Source organism: Microtus pennsylvanicus, chromosome 2, assembly GCF_037038515.1.
Source record: "Microtus pennsylvanicus isolate mMicPen1 chromosome 2, mMicPen1.hap1, whole genome shotgun sequence".
Lineage (NCBI taxonomy): Eukaryota > Metazoa > Chordata > Mammalia > Rodentia > Cricetidae > Microtus > Microtus pennsylvanicus.
This window is the reverse complement of record NC_134580.1, coordinates 135,895,971-135,918,014: the sequence shown is the minus strand read 5'-3', so window position 1 is coordinate 135,918,014 and position 22,044 is coordinate 135,895,971. Positions and strand designations below refer to the sequence as shown.

The following is a 22,044-nucleotide window of genomic DNA, read 5'->3' as shown; positions in this document are numbered from 1 at the left end:
AATTGTAAGAGCCCAGGGTTCAGCCTGGAAATGAAGGCCTAAGACATTTAAATAAATGTTCACTTCTTGAGTGGTACTTTGAATGCTGTCAGTATCTTATCAGGAAGTTACTGTTGTCTCTTGATAGCCAGTATTAAATGCCACTCAATAGGTTGATCACCCTTATGACTTAAGAGCCAGGATAAGTCTACAAAATCCACTCTGATCTTATGCCAAATTATTGGGACCAACTATACCTTACTGATAAAGTTCCACATTTCGCAGAACTCTTCAGGATCACAGTTATGTTCAGTTTACTGGCCTGGGAGGCGGCAGAACAAGGAGGCACTGAGAGTCAAATAAAGCATTTTGGGGCTGCTGTGTGCAGTTGGTTCTATCTTTCAGGAACCTTAGAGCAGTGAAGTGGCTTAAGGGGGAGGAGGAGAAAGAAGCCTCAGCACCTAAGCCTCTTTTAGGCTACAAAGCAATAAAACCAGTCAAAACCCACAAAAGTAGGATTGACTACATAGCTACTGTACTGGCTAGTTTTATATGAATTTGTCATAAGCTAGAGTCATCAGAGAAAAGAGAGCCTCAACCAAGAACTTGCCTCTGTAAGAATGGGTTATAGCAAAGCCCGTAGCGCATTTCTTAATAAGTGATTGATGGGGAGGGCCCAATCCATTGTGGGTGGTACTATTTCTGGGCTGGTGATCCTGGGTTCTGTAAGAAAGCAGGCTGAGCAAGCCATGAGGAGCAAGCCAGTGAGCAGTACTCTCCATAGCCTTTGCATTGGCTCCTGCTTCCAGGTTCCTGCCCAGTTTGAGTTCCTGTCATGATTTTTTTCAGTGATGGACTATGATGTGCAAGTGTGAACTAAACAAACCCTTCCCTCCTCAAGTAGCATTTGGTCATGGTGTTTCAACAATAATAACACTAAGGTACCCTTTAATGCTTTTTTAAAAAGAAAAGTAGAAGAGAGAAAAAGTAAAAAAAAATGACAAAAAGAAAAAAAAAAGAATGACTATTACCCCCAAACCCACTGGAATAATTAATTCAGTTTGTAAAATCTTTGAGCCACCTGAAAGGAAATATAAAAATAATGGGACTATATTTGCTGTTTAATAGAGATTCGGGGTAAATGCAGCTTAAAAGGAAAATGGATTTAGAATGAAGATCTGCTGTGATAGGCAGGGATATCCTATCCCCCTTCTTGCTTAGTAGCCTCTCAGTGTTAAAAGAGGGTTGGAGTAATAATCCCCTGAAGGCAATGAGGATAGAATAGGAGAGAGAGAGAGAGAGAGAGAGAGAGAGAGAGAGAGAGAGAGAGAGAGAGAGAGAATGAATCATGGTTTTGTTGTTGTTGTTTTTTTGTTTGTTTTGAGACAGGGTTTCTCCGTAGCTTTTTGGTTCCTGTCCTGGAACTAGCTCTTATAGACCAGGCCTGGCCTCGAACTCACAGAGATCTGCCTGCCTCTGCCTCCCGAGTGCTGGGATTAAAGGCGTGCACCACCACCGCCCGGCGAGTATCATGTTTTTTAAAATCGTGGAATTGTCATTAACTTGGTTTTCTTGGTAGTGTGGAAAATCCCCAGAAAATGATAGTCGATTTGTGTAGGGTTGGCTTGGGCAGTGGGAAGGGGAGTAGTGGTATCTGGTTGTCATGGCTAAAGTTAGTATTTTCCAGGAAAGGAAAGATAAACATTTAAAACAAAACTGTTTTTAGAAGTTGATATAAAGGCTTTGCTTAATCATATAAATTTTTATGTCAGGTTTTTTAATTTTTATTTATTTATTTTTTGTTTTGTTTTTTGAGGCAGAGTTTCTCTGTGTAATAGCCCTGACTGTCCTGGAACTCACTCTGTAGACCAGGCTGACCTGTCTCTGCCTCCTGAGTGTTGGGATTAAAGGCGTGTGCCATCATTGCCCAGCTCAATTTTTATTTTTATTATGAAAATATGAGATATATGCAGAACATAACAAAAAGAGCATACAAAGTCATGGATTCCATTTTGTGTTGGCCAACTATTCTTGAGTGTGGGGCCTTTCTGTAGTGTGGTTGATAGATCCAGTGTCACTCCACTAGAGAATGCTCAGTTTTCCTTCTTCCAGCAGGTATCAATTGCAAACAGCTTCTTGGTTAAGGGTGGGATTTTGTGTTCACTTCCCCTTTTCTGTGCTGGGATTTTTGTCTGACTTGAATTTGTGCTGAGACCTGGCTGTCTTAGAACTCCCTATGTAGAGACCAGGGTGGCCTCAAACTCCCAGCAATCACCTGCTTCCTCCTCCTAAATGCTGGGATTAAAGGTATGTATCACCACACCCAGCCAGCAGTATCATTTTGATGAGCTGATTTTTGTTTGGTTAAGAAGGAAGGATCATCTATCTCATGAGTGAGCCATCTTGTCTAAGAAAAGGGAAAATATATACCCTATAGAAGTTTCTACAGATGAAAGTGCAGGAAGCAGGACTCTCGAGCAAACCCTCTAGTGTTTACAGCTCCCACAGACACCTGCAGCTGCTGTTTCTCTTTGCAAGGCAGGTAAACGCAGGCCCATGATAGTCTAGAAGGCAATGAAGGATCTTGACTTAAGACATAGGATTGTTTCTTTTCATGAACAGTTGGACTTCTTTTTCTTTTACTTTATCTTATGTTTTACAAGTGTCTTGAGATAAACCCTTGAATTTTATCCAGTGTTTATAGCTGTAGTTTACAGTGCTAGCCACTGCTAACCAATGACCACTAACAATCATGCTGAGTCTCCCTGTAACCTAGGGCCTGAAGAGATGGTTCAGGGGTTAAGAGTGCTTGTTACTCTTTGAGAGGACCCAACGTTGGTTCTCAGCATTTACATCAGATGGCTCACAACCTCCTATAACTCCAGCTCTGGGTATCCACAGTCCTCTTCTGTGGGCACCCACACACATATATGTGTATACACAGAGACACAGAGATACATACACAGGTTAAACAAAAGAATAAAAGCCCATGTGCATAAAATATATTTGTTAGCCTTTCTGTTGCTGTGACAAAAGTCTAAAATAAATAGCTTAAAAGAAAGGGAACATTGGCTTCTTTGACTCATGTGTTCACTTCAAGGAGATACGGTGAAGCACAGACACTCACATCCTGTGACCAGGCATCAGAAGAGAGTATCTGCTGTTGGCTGGTTTCTCTGTTTGCCTGTGGGATGGCACTTTTGGGATCAGACATTCAGGGATTTTCTTGTATTAATTAAGGTACTTCAGTCCCTTGAAAGTATCCATTAATATTGATCATTTAGTAACTTAATGACCCCTTCATCTGTTATAATATCTTCATAATATGCCTCTTTAGTCATTCAGTTTTAAATTTCAGTTTCTGGTTAAAAACAAACCCCTTTTACTGTTCTGTCTCAAAAATGGAAAGCTGTTCTTTTTTTTTTTTTTTTTTTTAATATTTATTTATTATGTATACAATATTCTGTCTGTATGCCTGAAGGCCAGAAGAGGGCGTCAGACCTCTTTACAGATGGTTGTGAGCCACCACGTGGTTGCTGGGAATTGAACTCAGGACCTCTGGAAGAGCAGGCAATGCTCTTAACCACTGAGCCATCTCTCCAGCCCTGGAAAGCTGTTCTTTACCTTTTCTCTCTCTCTCTTTTTTTAACAGAACTTGCCTCAAGTTTATTTGTAAAAGCAGCATAAGGTCCTGAACATCTGCAAATACTGTGTAGGTGTTCACACCAGTCCATCTGTCTTCACATTGGCAGACTGAGACCTTTTTTATGGGGCCTTCACAGGGGCCTGGGCACCTTTGGGAGCCTGAGCTGCAGCTGAGGCCTCTGCCTTGGCTTGAACCTTGGGATTTGTTTTTTGGAGCCTACGACCCCTGGCCATGTAGCTTCTAATCCGCTTCCCAAGCTTGGGGTGAGCAATTAAAGCCAGACGGGTGAGTTTGCGGGTGGGGCCCTTTGGCACCTTGGCCTTCACCACCTGGGGCTTCACCAGGGCCTTGATGGCCTCCGCACGTGCGCTCACGGCCTTTGCATTATTTGCCTGCATCTTCTTCAGGCCTTTCTTGTTGTGCTTCTTGGCAAAGCGCATGTTCCTCAGGAACTTGGGGTCGACCCCCTTGAGAGATTCGTATCTTTGTGACCGGGGTTTCTTGATGCCGTTTCTGTGCCATTTCCGGGACTGGTTGTGTGTGGTGTGGTTCTTGGACTTGGCCATGGCTGGACGGTAATCGGCGGCTCCCGAAGTGCCTGCGACCGGAAGAGCTTTACCTTTTCTCTTGAAAGGACAATTCTGATTCAGTTTGTCAAATTCCATGAAGAATTCTTAGGACATTTCTCTCCAACAATTTTAAAAATAAAGTGTTGAACAAAGAGAAAAAATTGAAAGACATAGGGAAAGCATCCACATACTCATCACCTAGATTTGTCTGGTGATATCTTGACTGTGGTTATAGTCCACTGAAATCCAACATTGCTCTAGAAAGTCCTGCTATGACTATAGTTCTGAATCTTTAATTTCAGATATAAGCTTTGGCTCTTACTAGGTTTCCTTTTTTGTTTTTATTAAAGCTTTGTGCTTATTGTTAAAGTTTTAGAGCTTTGATTGTTAATGTAAATGAACTTTCCCTCCATTTCTCTAACCAGTCATTTCTGTCATGTGGGAAAATTTATGATTTATGTGTATTGCTAATGTATTTAATCATCTTACTCAAATTTCTTATTGGGTAAAACGTTTGTCATGCAAGCATGAAGACCAGAGATCATATTCCCAAAATCCACATGAAAGCTAGGTGGCTGTGGCAGCAGCCTGTAATCACATCATACAGGAGGTAGAGACGGTATTCCTGGAGCAAGCTGGCTAGCCAGACCAGCCAAAACAGCAATCTCCAGGTTCAGCAAGGAACCCTGCCTCAGTATATAAAGGTAGAATGTTAACAATGAAGATATGTGATGCCAACCTTGGGAGTTCACACGCACGTGCACATACACATACATACACACATGCTCATGCACCTGCCCCTACTTGTACTATTGCTCTGGTTTTTTAAATAAAATGCTGGAGACATTATTTACCTGTTACTCAATGAAACTCAGTAGTCCCCATCACAAAGAGCAGCACTGGCCCTGTGCTTTTGCATTTGTGTCATGGAGACAAGGTCCTGCATTACCTGTTACTGAATTCTGCTGGCTGTCTGGGCTTGTGGTGAGCCCAAACTCTCTTCTAGCTGGTGGTGCATCTTCCAGTTGATGGATCTCCATCTTTCTTTCACTTAGTATAATGTTTTCAGGTTTATTATGTTTCAGTATGCATTAAACCTCTCCCCTGCCAGGTATCATGGCAAATACATAAGAGGATGAGACAGAATCATGAGTTTGATTCCAGCCCAACTATATAGCAAAATCATGCTTCAAGAGAGTAAAACAAAATCCAGAAAAATGCCAATCACTTTTATGGCATAAAAATATTCTACTAGCTGGAGGTTTCACCCACTGACCCATTTATCGGTTACCATTAGGAAGGATGCCACAGTGAGCAGATAGTAAAGTTGTGTGTGCTTTTGTGTGGGCAGTCCATTCTCTTTTACATATGTCCAGGAGTGTAATTGCTGGATAAATTTAGCAACTATATATGTAGCTTTTTAAGAATTGCCAAAATCTTTTGTTCAAAGTAGCTACACCATTTTATGTTACATTTTTTATGTTAGTAACAGGGAACATTCCAGTTTCTTCCCATTGTTACCAGTATTTGTTCTCTGCAGTGTGGCTGCAGTTGTTCTGGCCCAGTACAGGGATCTCACTGTAGCTTTCATTTATGTTCCTCAGCTCCCAATGATGATGAGCACTTTTATTTTATTATTAGTTTTCTTTTTGTTTTTTTGAGACAGGGTCTCACTCTGTAGCTCTGGTTGTCCTGAAACTCACTTTGTAGATCAGACAGACTTTGAACTCATAGAGACCCACCTGCCTCTGCTTCCCAAGTGCTGGGATTAAAGATGTGCACCGCCATGTTTGCCAATGCTGAGTGGTGTGGAAAGTCTTTCTGTCTATGTTTTGCTTTTATTGATTAAGGAATAAAGCTGTTTCAGTCAGTGGCTTAGCAGAGCAGAGCTAGGCGGGAAAACTAAACTAAATGCTGGGGAAAAAGGTGAAGTGAGCGAGAAGCCATGGAGCCACCACCAGAGGATGCCTCTCCTGGAGCTTGCCAAAACTTTGCCAATAGGCCATGACCTCATGACAATACACAGATTAATAAAAATGGGTTAGTTTGGGATATAAGAGGTAGCTAAAAGTATGCTTAAGCTATTGGCCAAAGAGTATTACAAATAATATAGTTTCTGTGTGATTATTTCGAGTCAGGGCGGTCAGGGAATGAATGAACAGCCTCCGACAACATTGAGCTCTTTTAAATGTACTTACTCTTCATTTGTTTGTCTTTGGGGAAAAGTCTGACCAAATCCTTTATTCATTTTTAACTAGATTGTCTTTTTCTTTTTTTTTTTTTCTTTTTTTTTGGTTTTTCGAGACAGGGTTTCTCTGTGGTTTTGGAGCCTGTCCTGGAACTAGCTCTGTAGACCAGGCTGGTCTCGAACTCACAGAGATCCGCCAGCCTCTGCCTCCCGAGTGCTGGGATTAAAGGCGTGCGCCACCACCGCCCGGCTCTTTTTCTTTTTTTTTTAATTTATTTATTTATTAAAGATTTCTGTCTCTTCCCCACCACCGCCTCCCATTTCCCTCCCCCTCCCCCAATTAAGTCCCCCCCCAGCCCAAAAAGCAATCAGGGTTCCCTGTCCTGTGGGAAGTCCAAGGAACCCCCACCTCCATCCAGGTCTAGCAAGTTGAGCATCCAAACTGCCTAGGCTCCCACAAAGCCAGTGCGTGCAGTAGGATCAGAAACCCATTGCCATTGTTCTTGAGTTCTCAGTAGTCCTCATTGTCCGCTATGTTCAGAGAGTCCGGTTTTATCCCAGGCTTTTCCAGACCCAGGCCAGCTGGCCTTGGTGAGTTCCCAGTAGAACATCCCCATTGTCTCAGTGTGTGGGTGCACCCCTTGTGTCTTTTTCTTAAGTTGTAAAATATCTTCATATATATTCCAGGTATATCTTATCAAATATATTCTTTTCAAAGCTCCTCACGAAAGTCAGAAAGCGTTCTAACACTATCCTCATTTCCAGCCACATCTTGTAACTTTACTGACAGTGACCGTTGAAGTCCATTTTTACTTTTGGTGAATCTCAGTTGATCTGTCATTTTCTTCTTTTACTTGTGCTTTGATTCTGTCTGAGGCCTTCCATGACTTATCCAAAAAGCTGATGTGCTCACTAGAGAAGCATAATTGTGTGTCATTATTATTTTTGGCACTTAGTTAAAGCACTTTAGAGTATTTGCTAATTATATTTAAAGGAACTTAGAAATTATGTACTATATAAATAAGCTAATAAACCTATTTATGGGCACTTACCCTCAGGAAATAACTTATGGAAGGAAAAATACTTTGTATGAGCTGAGATCTTCTTGTACAGTGACTCCCTAGGAATTGGCAGTTGAAGTTCATGTGACACTAAACAGGATTCAGTTAAGTCCATTGTAGTACATTATTAGACTGTTAGCAAACATTTTAATTATGAAAGTCATACAATGAAAATATGTGTGATAGTGTGAGTAAAAGGAAATACATATATTTGTTATGATTGAAAATGTGTATATTTAGACACAAATATTAAATTATTATTAGGTAGTATTATTTCTTAAACTCCATGTACTATTGATATAATTGTAATTAAATTCAGTAACTTTGTTCCTGACATTGGTAGGTTGGTAGTGGAAACAGTGACAAGGATTAGACCTGGGTATGTGTTTATTTTATCACAGCCTTTTTAATTTTCTTTACTTTAACATCATGATCACCAGGCTAGATTTAGCAGCCAAAAAAATAGTTCATTATCTTTGTTTAATAAGAATTTGAATCAAGATGTTTAAATTTTAACTACATTTTATATCAAATACAAACACTGATACTAATTTTGATTTCATATAAGAATCACTATACTTATAGTTTAGAAAGTTAATGATAGTGATGTGTGTATGTGTGTCTGTGTGTGTGTGTGTATATATATATATATATATATATATATATTAGACTTTTAGAAAGAAAATGTAATACAGATGTAAGCTAGGAATCAGTAGGAAGAGAAAGCACTTGGAAACAAGAGAATGCACACCAGAGACAGGATGTGGCTCCTCAAGAGGAGGCCTTGATGGCAGATTCTGTTAACAAACAGGGCAGGGTGACAGGGACACCTTTTTTTTTGTTTTTGGATTTTTTTTTTTTAAACATGAAAAAAGGCCTGGTCTACAAAATTTGAGTTCCATCCAGGACAGTCAAGGCTACACAGATAATTCCTGTCTCAAAAAAACCAAACCAACCAAACAAACAAAGAACAAAAGAAATAAAAATGAAAAATACAAAACAAGGAAGTACATTCTTATGAGTAACTACATGAATCTAAGAGGAGGCCTCCCTTTTATTTGCTGCACCCAAACTGAGTACGTGGGTATCCTGACCCCTCTGATCCTTGAGTTCACCTAAGTGACAATGTCCTAGGTACATGGAGAAACCACAGCTTTGGTTGGGAATCCAGGTGGTAGGAAAGGCAAGGCCTGAATGAAACTAACTTGGTCTCTGGTCCTGGTTTGAAGGAGACAGAGGCATTTTCATGTTCTTGTATGTGGGAAGACTATGAAAAGAAAAATCCTTGTTGGCTTAAATGTTTAAACAAGAATTACAATGGGTCTTTTGTTCTCAGTCCAAAATGGTCAGAATTAATTTTTAGATACAAAGAGGGTGGTTTTCCTTCCCTCCCCCCTTTTTTATAAACTGAGTTACTGAATGCAAAAGGGAACAAAAGAAACAAAAATTACATAATGTAAGCTTATCAAATGATACAGAACAACCCAGCTCATTCTTAGCACAGCTTCCAAGGAATGTTGGTGAGGAGTGAGGCTGCTTTTTGGTTCCTGGCTGCTCAGCCCCGAAATAATCACACAGGAACTATATTACTTAAATCACTGCTTGGCCCATTCACTGTAGCTTCTTATTAGCTAACTCTTACATCTTAATTTAACCCATTTCTGTTAATCTGTGTATCTCCACGTGACTGTGGCTTACCGGGAAAAGTTTCTGCATCTATCTCCGGCAGGGCTACATGGCTTCTCTCTAACTCCACCTTTCTCCCCGCATTCAGTTTAGTTTTCCCCACCTACCTAAGTTCTGCCCTGCTATAGGTCCAAAGCAGTTTCTTTATTCATTAACGGTAATCACAGCACACAGAGGAGAATCCCACATCAAGGAACTCCTGCCTTAGAACTCACAGCTAAGAAGCACATGCATGAGCTTCTTGTGAAAAGACCCGTAAGATAGTAACCGAGCAGTGGGTATATGAGTGGTGACCTGAGAAACAGGTTCACAGACTGCAAGATCTTTATCATAGTTTTTCTTTCTCCTCAGGCTTAACAAGGAAAAGAAGCTTTCTGCAAATAACTGATAAAGCCACCTTTAGAAGCACTTCTCGGGCCCTCATAAAGTAGCTGAAATTTGTACTGCAAGGCCCTGCTTGCCTGCTGATCACCCAGTAAGAGGTCACCATGGCCAGTAAGAGGAAGTCCACCACCCCATGCATGATCCCAGTTAAGACCGTGGTGCTGCAAGGTGCCAGCACAGAGGCCCAGCCTGTGGAAATTTTGCCTGAAGGTCCCCAGAAGGATCTTCCCTCAGAGGCCCCTGATGCCAGCAGCGAGGGAGCTCCAAACTCCAGCATCACTGATGGCTCTACCCTGGCAAATGGGCACCGGAGCACTTTGGATGGCTATGTGTATTCCTGTAAAGACTGTGACTTCAGGTCCCAGGACATGACCCAGTTTGTAGGGCATATGAACTCAGAGCACACAGACTTTAATAAAGACCCACATTTTATATGTACAGGGTGCAGTTTCCTGGCAAAAACCCCTGAGGGGCTTTCCTTACACAATGCCAAGTGTCACTCAGGGGAAGCCAGCTTTTTGTGGAATGTGACCAGGCCAGACAATCATGTAGTGGTGGAACAGAATGTCCCTGAGAACACTAGCACATCTGACCTAGCAAGTGAGTCTACTACTGATGGGACTGATGGACAGGCTGAAATCATTATTACCAAGACACCAATCATGAAGATAATGAAAGGCAAAGCTGAGGCCAAGAAAATTCATATGCTTAAAGAAAATGTTCCCAATCAGCCTGTGGGTGAGGCCTTGCCAAAGCCATTGGCTGGGGAGGCAGAGGTTAAAGAGGGGGACCACACTTTCACCAATGGGGCAGCTCCAGTCAGCCAGGCACCTGCTAGCTCCTCAAAGCCCACTCATGCTGCCAATGGGCCCCTGATAGGAACAGTGCCAGTACTGCCAGCTGGTATAGCACAATTCCTCTCCCTCCAGCAGCAGCCCCCAGTACATGCCCAGCACCATACCCACCAGCCCCTGCCCACATCCAAGGCCCTTCCAAAAGTCATGATCCCCTTGAGCAGCATCCCAACATACAATGCAGCTATGGACTCCAACAGCTTTCTGAAGAACTCCTTCCACAAATTCCCCTACCCAACCAAAGCTGAGCTCTGTTACTTGACTGTAGTGACCAAGTATCCAGAAGAACAGCTTAAGATCTGGTTCACAGCCCAGAGGCTGAAGCAGGGAATCAGCTGGTCTCCTGAGGAGATTGAAGATGCCCGGAAAAAGATGTTCAATACAGTCATCCAGTCTGTGCCTCAACCCACTATCACAGTGCTAAACACCCCTCTTGTTGCCAGTACCGGCAATGTACAGCATCTCATCCAGGCCACTCTCCCAGGCCATGTTGTGGGACAGCCAGAGGGCACAGCAGGGGGCCTCCTGGTCACTCAGCCATTGATGGCCAATGGGTTACAGGCATCAAGCTCGTCTCTCCCTCTGACAACTGCATCTGTTCCCAAGCCATCTGTGGCACCCATCAACACTGTGTGTTCAAATACAGCATCGGCTGTAAAGGTAGTCAATGCAGCCCAGTCACTCCTCACAGCATGCCCCAGCATAACTTCCCAAGCCTTCCTTGATGCAAGCATCTACAAAAACAAGAAGTCTCACGAACAGCTGTCAGCTCTGAAAGGAAGCTTCTGTCGGAACCAGTTCCCTGGGCAGAGTGAAGTAGAACACCTGACCAAAGTGACAGGCCTCAGTACCAGAGAGGTGAGGAAGTGGTTCAGTGACCGGAGATACCACTGCCGGAACCTTAAGGGCTCCAGGGCCATGATGCCTGGAGAGCATGGCCCTGTTCTCATTGACTCTGTGCCAGAGGTGCCCTTTTCCCTGTCATCCAAAGTTCCGGAAGTGACCTGTATCCCAACAGCAACCTCACTAGCAAGCCACCCTGCCACCAAACGACAATCTTGGCACCAGACCCCAGACTTCATGCCAACCAAATACAAAGAGAGAGCCCCAGAGCAGCTGCGAGTCCTGGAGAGTAGCTTTGCACAAAACCCGCTTCCCCCTGAGGAAGAGCTGGACCGCCTGAGAAGTGAAACCAAAATGACCCGAAGGGAAATTGATGGCTGGTTCTCAGAGAGGCGGAAAAAAGTAAATGCTGAGGAGACCAAGAAGGCTGATGGGCAGGTACCTCAGGAGGAGGAGGGTGCTGAGGATGAGGGTGGAGATGAAGAGTTGGCCAGTGAGCTGAGGGTTCCTGGTGAAAATGGCTCTCCTGAAATGTTTCTTAGCCATACCTTGGCAGAGCGGAAGGTCAGCCCCATCAAAATCAACCTCAAGAACCTGCGGGTCACTGAAGCCAGTGGCAAGAATGAGCTTCCAGGGCTGGGTGTCTGTGAGCCCGAGGAAGATGGCTTGAACAAGCTAGTAGAACAGCCACCAGGCAAAGTGAGCTACAAAAAGACAGCACAGCAACGCCACTTGCTACGGCAGCTCTTTGTCCAGACACAGTGGCCAAGCAACCAGGACTATGACTCTATCATGGCCCAAACAGGACTGCCCCGGCCAGAGGTGGTACGCTGGTTCGGAGATAGCAGGTATGCCCTGAAGAATGGCCAGCTCAAGTGGTACGAAGACTATAAGAGGGGCAACTTCCCACCAGGTCTGCTCATCATTGCCCCTGGCAACCGAGAGCTGCTGCAAGACTATTACGTGACACACAAGATGCTGTGTGAGGAAGACTTGCAGACCCTCTGTGACAAGACCCAGATGAGTGCCCAGCAGGTCAAGCAATGGTTTGCTGAGAAAATGGGTGAAGAGACCCGGGCTGTGGCAGATACAAGCAGTGAGGACAAGGGTCCTGGAACTGGAGAGCCTGTGGCAGTTCATAGAGTGCTGGGTGATGCCTATTCAGAGATGGCTGAGAACAGTGAATCATGGGAGCCAAGTGCTCCTGAGGCCAGCTCAGAGCTCTTTGACACTTCGAGTCCCCAGACTGGACGTCAGCTCGGTAAGGGGCTCATGGGATCCATGCATGACCTTCCTCTGAATCTGAAGGAGGGTGCAGGCACAGAGTAGGTACATACGGGTGGCAGGTACTGTTGCCTCTAAGGCTACCGGCAACCAGACTAATTCCTGAAGAGTGAGTCTCAGGGATCAGCTGGCAATAGAAGCCATAGAAGTAAAAGGCTGAGAACTGAACTTTTGTTTTGGTTCCTGTGTTTATTTGTGGTGGTGTTTTTTATTTAAATCAGTGCAGGGGAGAGACATAATGAACTTAAAAGGACTCATACTTTTTTAGCCATTTCTTAGCATTGATTTAAAAAAAAAGATGTCATCTGAGTCACAAAGATCCCGGTCACTATGTGGAAGACAGGGTTAAGAGTTCAGAGGAAATTTAACTCAAATAGGCAGACAGAAGAGAATCTTTAATGGTCTCATTTATATGCATGTGTATGTGGTGCCCAAAAAAGTCAGAAGAGGGCATTGGATCCCCTGGAACTGGGGTTACAGGTGATTCTGTCTTGCCATGTAGGTTCTGGGAATCAAACCAGGGTCTTTTGCAATAGCAGCAAATGCCCTTAGCTGATGAATAATCTCTGGCCCCACAGAGTGCTCTTTGTTTCCTAATGAAAATCTTATCTTAGGTTTGTGTTGTCTATCCTGATGTGGAAGAAGTGTTTATCATAATGGAAAATCACCTTCTGTTTTAAGAACTAGGAAATCCAAAGCTTGAATTTCACCCTTTGGCTTTTCTGGATGGTGGTGTTTTAGTATTCAGAAGTAACATTAGATTTTAAGACACAGTTGTGATTTCCTATATTTTTGGTTCCTTCACTATCCCTTCGCATTTGTCTCCTGATGAAGTGCGCCATCTCAGAGCAGCCAGAACAAGCAGTCTGGAGGGAAGAGTGCTCAGAAGCTGATGTAGCCTGGCCAGCTGGGGCAGGAGGGCCGCGGTGACGAGGAAGTGTCTGTGGGATTGGACAGCTGTGCAGCTGGTCCTGGAGACTGCTGCTTTTGTGTGGGGCCCAACCAAGTACAACACTCTGCCCTGAGATCCTGGGGTACTTCCTGGACAGTTTGCATTGTTCGCATACAATGCCTGAACATTTTTGTTTGCTTTAATCTAGGAACAGGGGTATGTATGTGTGCATAATCAAAACCAAATGGGGTCCCAAACCAAACTGTTTCCAGTGCTTTTCTGCCTCAGATAGTCAGACAAAGAGTAAGTACAGAGAAAGCCAATATAGCTTTATTATGATGAGAGCAAATACTTTGAATGAAACATTTATGACAGATAAGGATATTATATGTTGTTAAAATGTCTGATACAAGTTTTAGCAGTTATTAATATACACACTAGTCCAAAAGTATATAATGAAAAAATGAACAGAATTAAAGGGAAATAAGCAAAAATACTTGGAGGCCTTTATACTGAATTTTCAGTAGTGGACATAAAATCCACAAAGAAGCCAGATAAGATAGCATAGGCCTAAGGCAGGAAGATCCCCTTAGTTCACTGAGTTTATGACCAGACATGACAAAATAGTGAGAAATTATCAACACACACACATACACACACACACACACACACACACACACACACACACACACACACACAAAGAAGCAGAAATCAAACAAAATCAGCAAGGAAATGGAAGACTTTAAAATCAATAGAAACTTAACCAGGTATGGTAACTCATGCCTGTAATCCTAGCACTTGGGAGGTGGAGGCAGGAGGCCTACTGCAAATTTGAGGCTAGGCTAAGCTATATAGTCAGGTCCTGGTTAGCTTAGGGAAAAGGAAAATATTATAGAAATAATAGATATAAATGGATCAATGGATCTTCCAAGCAAAAGTGATAAAACACTAAAAAAATACAGATGAAAACCTTCCAGACCTCGGATTAGGCAGAGGTTTCTTCTTCTTCTCCTCCTCCTCCCTCCTCCCTCCTTCTTCCTCCTCCCTCCCTCCCTCTCTTCTTCCCTCCCTCTCTCTTCCCTTCCCTTTCTTTTGAAACAGAGTTTCTCTGTGTAACAGCTCTGGCTGTCCTGGAACTTGTTTTGTAAACCAGGCTGGCTTCAAATTCACAGAGATCTGCCTACCTCTGCCTCTCTAGTGCTGGGCTTAATAGTGTGTGCTACCATTGCCCAGCAGGCAGAGGTTTCTTAATTATGACAGCAAAAGCACTGGCAACAAAAACTAAATTGGACTACATCAACATTTGCAGATGTTGAGCTGGGCATGCATGATGGCTCATACCTCTAAATCAGTATTTAGGAAGCAGAGACAAGATTCATATTCCAGGCCAGCCTGGGATACATATAGCAAGACCCTATCTCAAAACAGCAAAACAAAGTTGTTTTTTTTTTTTAAGATTTTAAAATCCTTTTAAAGGTGTGGTGGCACATTCCTGTAATATTACCATTCTGGAGGCTGAAGTAGGAGAACTGAAAGTTTGAAGCAAGCCCTGGTCTGTACGATGATGTCCTGTCTCAATCAATCAATCAATCAATGAATAGCTTTTGTACATTAAATGGCATTCTCTCGAGCAGCATTTCTCAACCTGTCGGTCCTGACCCCTTTGAGAGTCTCATGTCAGATATCCTGCATATCAGATATTTACACTATGGTTTATAACATAACAAAATTACAATTATGAAGTAGCAATGAAATAATTTTATGGTTGGGAGTCATAACACCATGAACTGTATTAAAGGGTCACAGCATCGTGAGGGTTAAGGACCACTGAGCTAGAGAGTGAAAAGACAACTGGCAGAGGAGTGAGGATACCTGAAGATCATGCATCTAATAAAGAATATTAATACATAGAAGTACAGTTCAACAACAAACCATTAAAAATGGGTAAATTTAGTTAAACAGACATTTCTCCTAAGGAGAGAGTTACAAACTCCACAAGATGGCCAGCATTCTGTGCTGGAGAGATGGCTCAGTGATTAGGAGCACTGGCTACTCTTGCAGAGAACTGGGTTCAGTTTCCAGTGCTGACATGGGAGCTCACAACCATTTTTAATTCCAGTCTCAGGAGATTCAATGTTTTCTTCTGGCCCCCATGGGGACCAAGCACCATAGGTAGTACACAGACTTAGATGTAGGCAAAATACTCAGACATAAACATAATTTTTAAAAGACAATTTTTTAAAATGATGACTAGGGAAATGCATATGAAACTTAGAGTGAGATTCCAGCTCACACTTAAATCCACTCTTGCTAACATGTACACAAACAGAAACTCACAGGCATTGGTGAGGATGTGGGGATGTGAATGAAAAGTGATTAAACCTTGGAAATCTTCAGCAAGTCTCAAGAAGCTGAACCATGACTTCTCCTCCAACCCAGAAGTCTCACTCCTAGCACTGAAAAGGGCCTAATGACATTGCACACGATGTTCAAAGCAGCAGCAGCATTCACAGTTTCTAAAGGAAGGAAACATCCTGTGTCCACTGCCATAGGAATGGATAAACAAATGTGCTATATACATACAATGGAATATTATTCAACTATAAAAGATGTTGTAGGGGCTGGAGAGATGGCTCAGTGGTTAAGAGCATTGCCTGCTCTTCCAAAGGTCCTGAGTTCAATTTCCAGCAACCACATGGTGGCTCACAACCATCTGTAAAGAGGTCTGGCAATCTCTTCTGGCCTTCAGGCATATACACAGACAGAATATTGTATACATAATAAATAAATAAATATTAAAAAAAAAGATGTTGTAGCATTGAATGTGTCCAAAAGAAAAAGATGTTGATACATTGCACAACATGGATGGAATTTTACGTCAAGTGAAATAAGCCATTCACAAAAGACAAATATTGTATAATTCTATTATATGCAGCCTTTATAATAGCCAAATTTATGAAAATTGAAGATAGGATGCAGGTTACTTCTCAGAAGAATTGGTAGTTATTAAATAGTGGATACATAACTTCTATTTATGGGGCTGAAAACTTTCTGAAAATGGTGAGGGTTCATAACTGAAATGCACATAATACTACTGAGCCATATGGCTGTAATGAGAAATTTAGTGTTAGGTATATTGTACCAAGATTTCTTTTTAAGCTGGAGATGGGGTGAGAGGGTGGAAATAAGAGGCATGGCAGAACAGAACAGACATGATAAGGGTAGCCATACTCTTGTAGCAGCACTGTCTCCAAGGCTTCTGTTATCTGTACCCAGCTTCTTATGCTTCCCCCACCAGCCTCAGTGGAAAGGCCCGAACTGTACATAAGGTATGAGATTCTTGTAATCAGCTGCCCTTACCTTTATAAATGAAGATATGAGCTACCAAGATGCCAGAGCTTAGGGCTCTTAGGGGCCAGGATGCAGGATTTAACAGAATACAGGGGTAGCAGGCATCAGGGGTCTGTGGTTGTCGTGATGGGATGGGCTAGGTGATTAATAGGAGACCAGGAAGTTGAAAGGCCTTGTTAGATTCAGCCAGCACCCTGTCCTCTGACTGGTGAAAGAGAGGACATGACATTACTTATGGAACTAAGCAATCCCTAAGACCAGTGATACTATCCAGGAGAGTGAGGACAGACTGGGCATCCCTGGAAACTGTACAAGTTGTAGCTGCCATAGAGTAACAGGTATATGTTTTCTCCTCAGAAACAGACTGAATTTGATCTGATTACTGTGAAGGACCGACCAGTCTGGGATGCTGTCTACCATGTGGAGGGGCCAAACCTGCCATGCATCATTTTGATGGACAGCTGCCAGGCACCCAAGAGAAACTCTGGAGGCCTCACTGAGTCTGGAACCTGCCGCCGCCCTAACCACCCTCTGCCTGATATTTCTAAGCAAGTAGCAAGGGGTTCTCATGAGCCCATCCTCCCACTGTGCAGGACCGCTCCTTTGCCTCCCGGGGACAAAGAGTTCAGATTACATAGACCTAGACCCAGAATCAAGTTTTTAGCATATACAGCTGCCTATATACATTTAATAAAGCATCCAACTACAGACACTGTCAATCCATAGGAACTCGGGTTAGCAAAGCAGTACAGCTCTGACAATGCCATGTCTGTTCTCTGGGAAGTTGAGACTATAGGGGCCCACATCTTCTGCAGCAGCAGGAGTTATGTGTGTGCTCAGAACTGCTTGAGGCCCAGTCCTTCTTGCCTTCTCAAGGGAACAGTACTGTTGAAGAGACCCTCAACATTGAGTGGAGGCAAGCCAGATTTTGTGCAAGGCTTGCCTGTGTTCTGGTTGATAGAGCCTGCTGTTATCCTCAATTCTGAACACAGCCCAGCTATGAGATTACTACTGGATGCTTATCACTCTCATTAGTTAACTGTAATTCTGATTTTTCACGGAGCTTGAATCATGGACCAACTTCTCCATTATCAGATCAGCTAAAGAAGCCATTTTTGTAAAGCCTAATGTACTGACCTATATGCTCCCTTCAGCCCTTCAATTCCAACTTTTTTAGAGAGAAAGGAAAGTGGGCCTGGTAGAGCCGGTTGCTGTGGCTTTGGCCATCATAGTGCTCTCAATGCCTCCTGCAGGTCAGAAGGAAGTACACTGTGGCTGGTAGGAAGAGTGAGGCTGAAGGGCGTGGGAGTTTTTAAATGACCAGAGCTGAGTGCTCTTGAAAACAAAGACCTGCCACACACCAAGGGCCTGACCAACTACTGGTTTCGTAATCCAGAGGTGCTGGACATCACTGGATAGGTTCCTGTGAGGTGTTTTTAAAGTTTGAAATTTATATTCCCAATCTGGGAAACAAGAACTTACTTTTGCCTAAGCCTTGTATCCTTTAGATTAAAATCACAAGAAAAGGTGCCTTTGAAACAATGGAAAACTTGCTTGTGGAGCTGTACTAAATATTAAAGCCTCAGTGTCTCCAAGGCTGGCTTCTCCGAGAGCAGTGGATAAAGCAGGGCAGGGGAGAGACAAAGATGACGAACAGGATGTGTTATCCATGACCCCACTTACCTCTTAGAAACTGCACCAGTAGAGCCACAGGCAGACCAAGAAACAGCGGTTAACTTCTAGGTGTTGTCTTGGCTCCCCTCACAGGGAGCTATAGGCTTTGCTTAGTCTGAGGATGAGCATGGCGGCCTTCAGCCTCTAGGAAAGAGGGCTTTCTCTGGAACCCAGAGCCCTGGAACCATTATAAGATGTTTCTATTGCCTTTCCTGTCCCCATAGGGATGATCTCACATTTGTCTCAGATTGGGGTTTTTTTTTTTGACTACTTGGCAAGTTTTGCAGTCTATTTTTGTATCCTTTCTGTTTGGGGAGAGAAATTATTTGGCCCCAAACCTCGAGGAATTGGAAAGAAGGGTGACTGTTTTCCTTCAGAGAACAGACATCTGAAAGTTTTCCTTCAGTGTTTGTTTACGTGCAGATCGGCATATCCACATATACAGTACACATACTTATTTGATACTTACACAAACACATCTCATATACACATGAGCTTCATGTGGATGCCCAAGGGGAAAGTAGCCTGTATGTGAAGAGATGACAATACACTGGCAGCTGGAGCAGCCGAGGAAGCCATCTTGTCTAAGAAAAGCACCTGTGTCTCACCTGAGCCCAGATGCCTGCTGGCTTCACCTATACAGCCCTGCTGCACTAGCTGAATGGTAGAGTCTATGAAAAGGTCTGAACAATTGACAAGGAACAGAAACACTAAATTACTGGTGGACACTGTGCTGGACACAGATAGCAGCCTGGGCTCGGACACCAGGCAGTCTTCTGGATGGGAAGTTGCAGTAACACTGGCCCAGCACTCCTTTCTCAGAGCTGGTGATGGCAAGACTGCCCAGGTAAGAAACCCAACAGATGAAATGGACCTTGTTTCTTCCTTTGCTTTGGGATGGGGGAGGGAAGTTGCGGCTTGGACCTTAGGTTGGTAGGTAATGATGAGGGAGGTGGTCATGGAGCAGGTGCTTCAGAGAAGAGCTCTGGGCGCCAAGCAGGAGTGCACTGGCAGAGAAGTAGGGGTGTAAGTTGACGGCTACCAGGTCTGTGGCTGCCCTGTGACAGATCACAGTGGCCTCGTACAGTCAGAGGGTCAAGTTCTCTGTGTTGTCAGTAGAAGGCTGGCTGTGGGCTGCAGAGGTGGGATGGAGTGTGCTTCTCCTGACAAAGCTTGCACTGTCAGATGAGTCTTGCCCCATCCTTTGCCCTCACCACTCACTTGGACTTACAGAGGCAGTAAACGCTAAGTGGTCTCTGTTGTCTGCATTATGTTTTATTTTTTTCTACTTACACGGGGTTGCAAGTTCAGTTTTAAACCAGATCCCATTCTAACAGAAATCTGAACTATAGGTTTTGCATATTATTTGATCAAAATGTTTTTTGATCAAAGAGATTTTTCTTTTGGGAATTGGGTGTGTCAGTGTGGGAAGTCCTTTCCCTGGATGGCTTGCCAGCACTTTGAAGTCACTAGTGACTGCTCTTCTACTTTTCTCTTGGCTGAGTGGCAATAGCTTTTAGGTGAACAGAATACCTTAGCCTGAGGCATCCCTCACTCTGGAAGCAGAATTGAGTGAGACCCAGTAGATACCTGCCTGTATCCTCCAGTCTGTCCCCATCTGACCTTGAATGTCTCCTACCCGGAAGCTTAGCACTCCCCAGGCCCAGATAGCTCTCAGAGGGTTTACTTTGTCAGTAGCTATGCCACACCTGTGCCCCTTCCTCCTTGTCCCCTAGGACACCTGTTACACAGCTGCCTTGTGTGGAGCATGGGAGGCAGCCTTTCCGGTTAGAGTCTCTTGCATTGTCCCCCAGGTGACTGTTAAGTTATCCCTGTCTTGAGCCATTGCCTTTCATCTTCCTAGTCTCTGTATGGACCAAACTCCTCAGATTGGAGCAGCTCAGTCAGTTCAGAAATGAGCTAAGAAGAAAATCCTAAAACAAAACTTAGAATCTGTTTTTCCTAAAGCCCCCACCTTTACTGGCTGTTTCCCAGAGAATTTGTATCACATTCATTCGCAAGGCTCATCTGTCTGTAAGTCTTCTAGATACATGAAGGTCTTTGGTTAGCTCATCCTGGCCAAGGTTTAGCAGGGTGCCTGGTTTTCCTTACTCCAGACTAGAATCCCCTCTTCAGCATCCCTAACTTAGCTCCCTGTTCTTTTTCTCAAGAGCACACTGCTCACCACTATCCTGCCCAGGCCTTTAGGGGGTGATTTCCATGTGTTCTAGCACTGGAGCCCACAGGTTTTCTCTCAGCATAGCCCTTCCCTAGACTTCAACCTGAATTCTCCACACTGCAGTTTGTTCTGCCTTGGTTCAGTGGAGCAGGCAAATGACTGCACGGTATACTCCAGGGCTCATGAGGCTGCTGGGCCTTCAGTGGAACAGCCGGGTTTGGCATTGGCTGAGTGGTGTGACAGACCTGATCAGACTGCTTGCTGTTTGGATCGCTACCTGGGGTTATCAGAAGAAATACAAAAGGAACTGAGTCCTCAGAATCCATTTTTGCTACAGTCTGTGTTCCTAGTGCCTGGCCACTAAGGGTGGCTGTGTGGAGTGACAAACCCACTTGCACTCAGAGCCCAGAGCCTGCAGTTGGTCATGAAGCTCACTGGGTCTATAGTCTTAGGACTGAGAACCGGCTTTGGGGTCTGAATGCTTGTCAACACTAGCCAGTAATCCTATGGACATGGTCCTCTAGACTTGAAAAATACAGGTTTTTTTTTTAGCTCAGGTCTAGTAGGAACACCTCTCCTCAAGCCCTCTGAAGCCTGGAGCAAGGGTGGAAATGGGACTAATCAGACCCCTGTTGCCGAAGGACAGAAGTAAGTACCTGCTTCCTTTGGTTTTCGGTCTCTTGTTATGATTTGCAGGGCTGAATGGATTCAGTGTGGTTATTGCTCTGTTGTCTCTGCCCTCCTTGAGCTAGACCTTGCTCTTATTCTGGCAGTAACCAGGCAGAGCAGGGAGAAAACAGCTATTTGGCAGGCTGCATGATGTCTTCCTGCTGTTTTTAAGGATGAGCGGATGGCAAGTCAGGACACCCAACAGGGACCTGCACATTTACCTGCTATCAGTGCCTCTTCTGTCAAGAGAGTGGTGTACTTTGCACATAGATGGGCACCTATGTGTTAATAGCTTTTCTTGGCCAATGTCTTTTGACACGTATTCCCTTCTATGGAAGGTGGGTGATTTAGAATTACTCTATACAAGTGGAGTTGAAGGTAAAATGTCTATGATAAAGCCTGCTCAGACACTGAATATAGAAAGGGTTGCCAGTGCTTGATCCTTCCCAAGCAAGTCCCCAAAGAGACATTGTCCATCCAGTAAAAGTCTATTATAAAGTGGTCCCTGTTAACCCGCAGTTTGTGCTTAGAGATCTTGTCCCTAGTTCCTGCCCACACAGCTTAGTCTTGTTCATGTAGCTTTGTTAGCTCAGGGTCAGGGCCCCATGTGAGGAGGTCAGCTGCAGTGAGAGCCAGCAGGGTTCTAGCATGAGTTGGGTTGCTCCTTGTGAAATTGGGTGGGCTGAGGGCAGCAGTGGTCACTAGGGCAGTGCTCTCTGGCCCATGCTTCTGAGTAGCCTGCTTTGTTCAGTTTTGCCAGGAAGGTCAGACTGTGTCATAATGTT

The 22,044-nt window shown here is 43.9% G+C and overlaps 1 protein-coding gene across 6 annotated transcripts in view; it reads left to right on the top strand.

Annotated features, from left to right (window-relative positions):
• Positions 1 to 17,235, top strand: part of Zhx3 (zinc fingers and homeoboxes 3) — a 116,723-nt gene extending 99,488 nt beyond the window's left edge. For all 6 annotated transcript variants that reach the window (XM_075962907.1, XM_075962911.1, XM_075962909.1 and 3 more), the window contains 2 exons: positions 9,481 to 12,471; positions 17,095 to 17,235. In XM_075962907.1, coding sequence (XP_075819022.1) covers positions 9,618 to 12,471; positions 17,095 to 17,105 — 2,865 coding nt within the window. In that variant the 5' untranslated portion in view covers positions 9,481 to 9,617 and the 3' untranslated portion in view covers positions 17,106 to 17,235. The remainder of the gene's footprint in view (positions 1 to 9,480; positions 12,472 to 17,094) is intronic.
• The last annotated feature ends 4,809 nt before the right edge of the window (positions 17,236 to 22,044 follow it).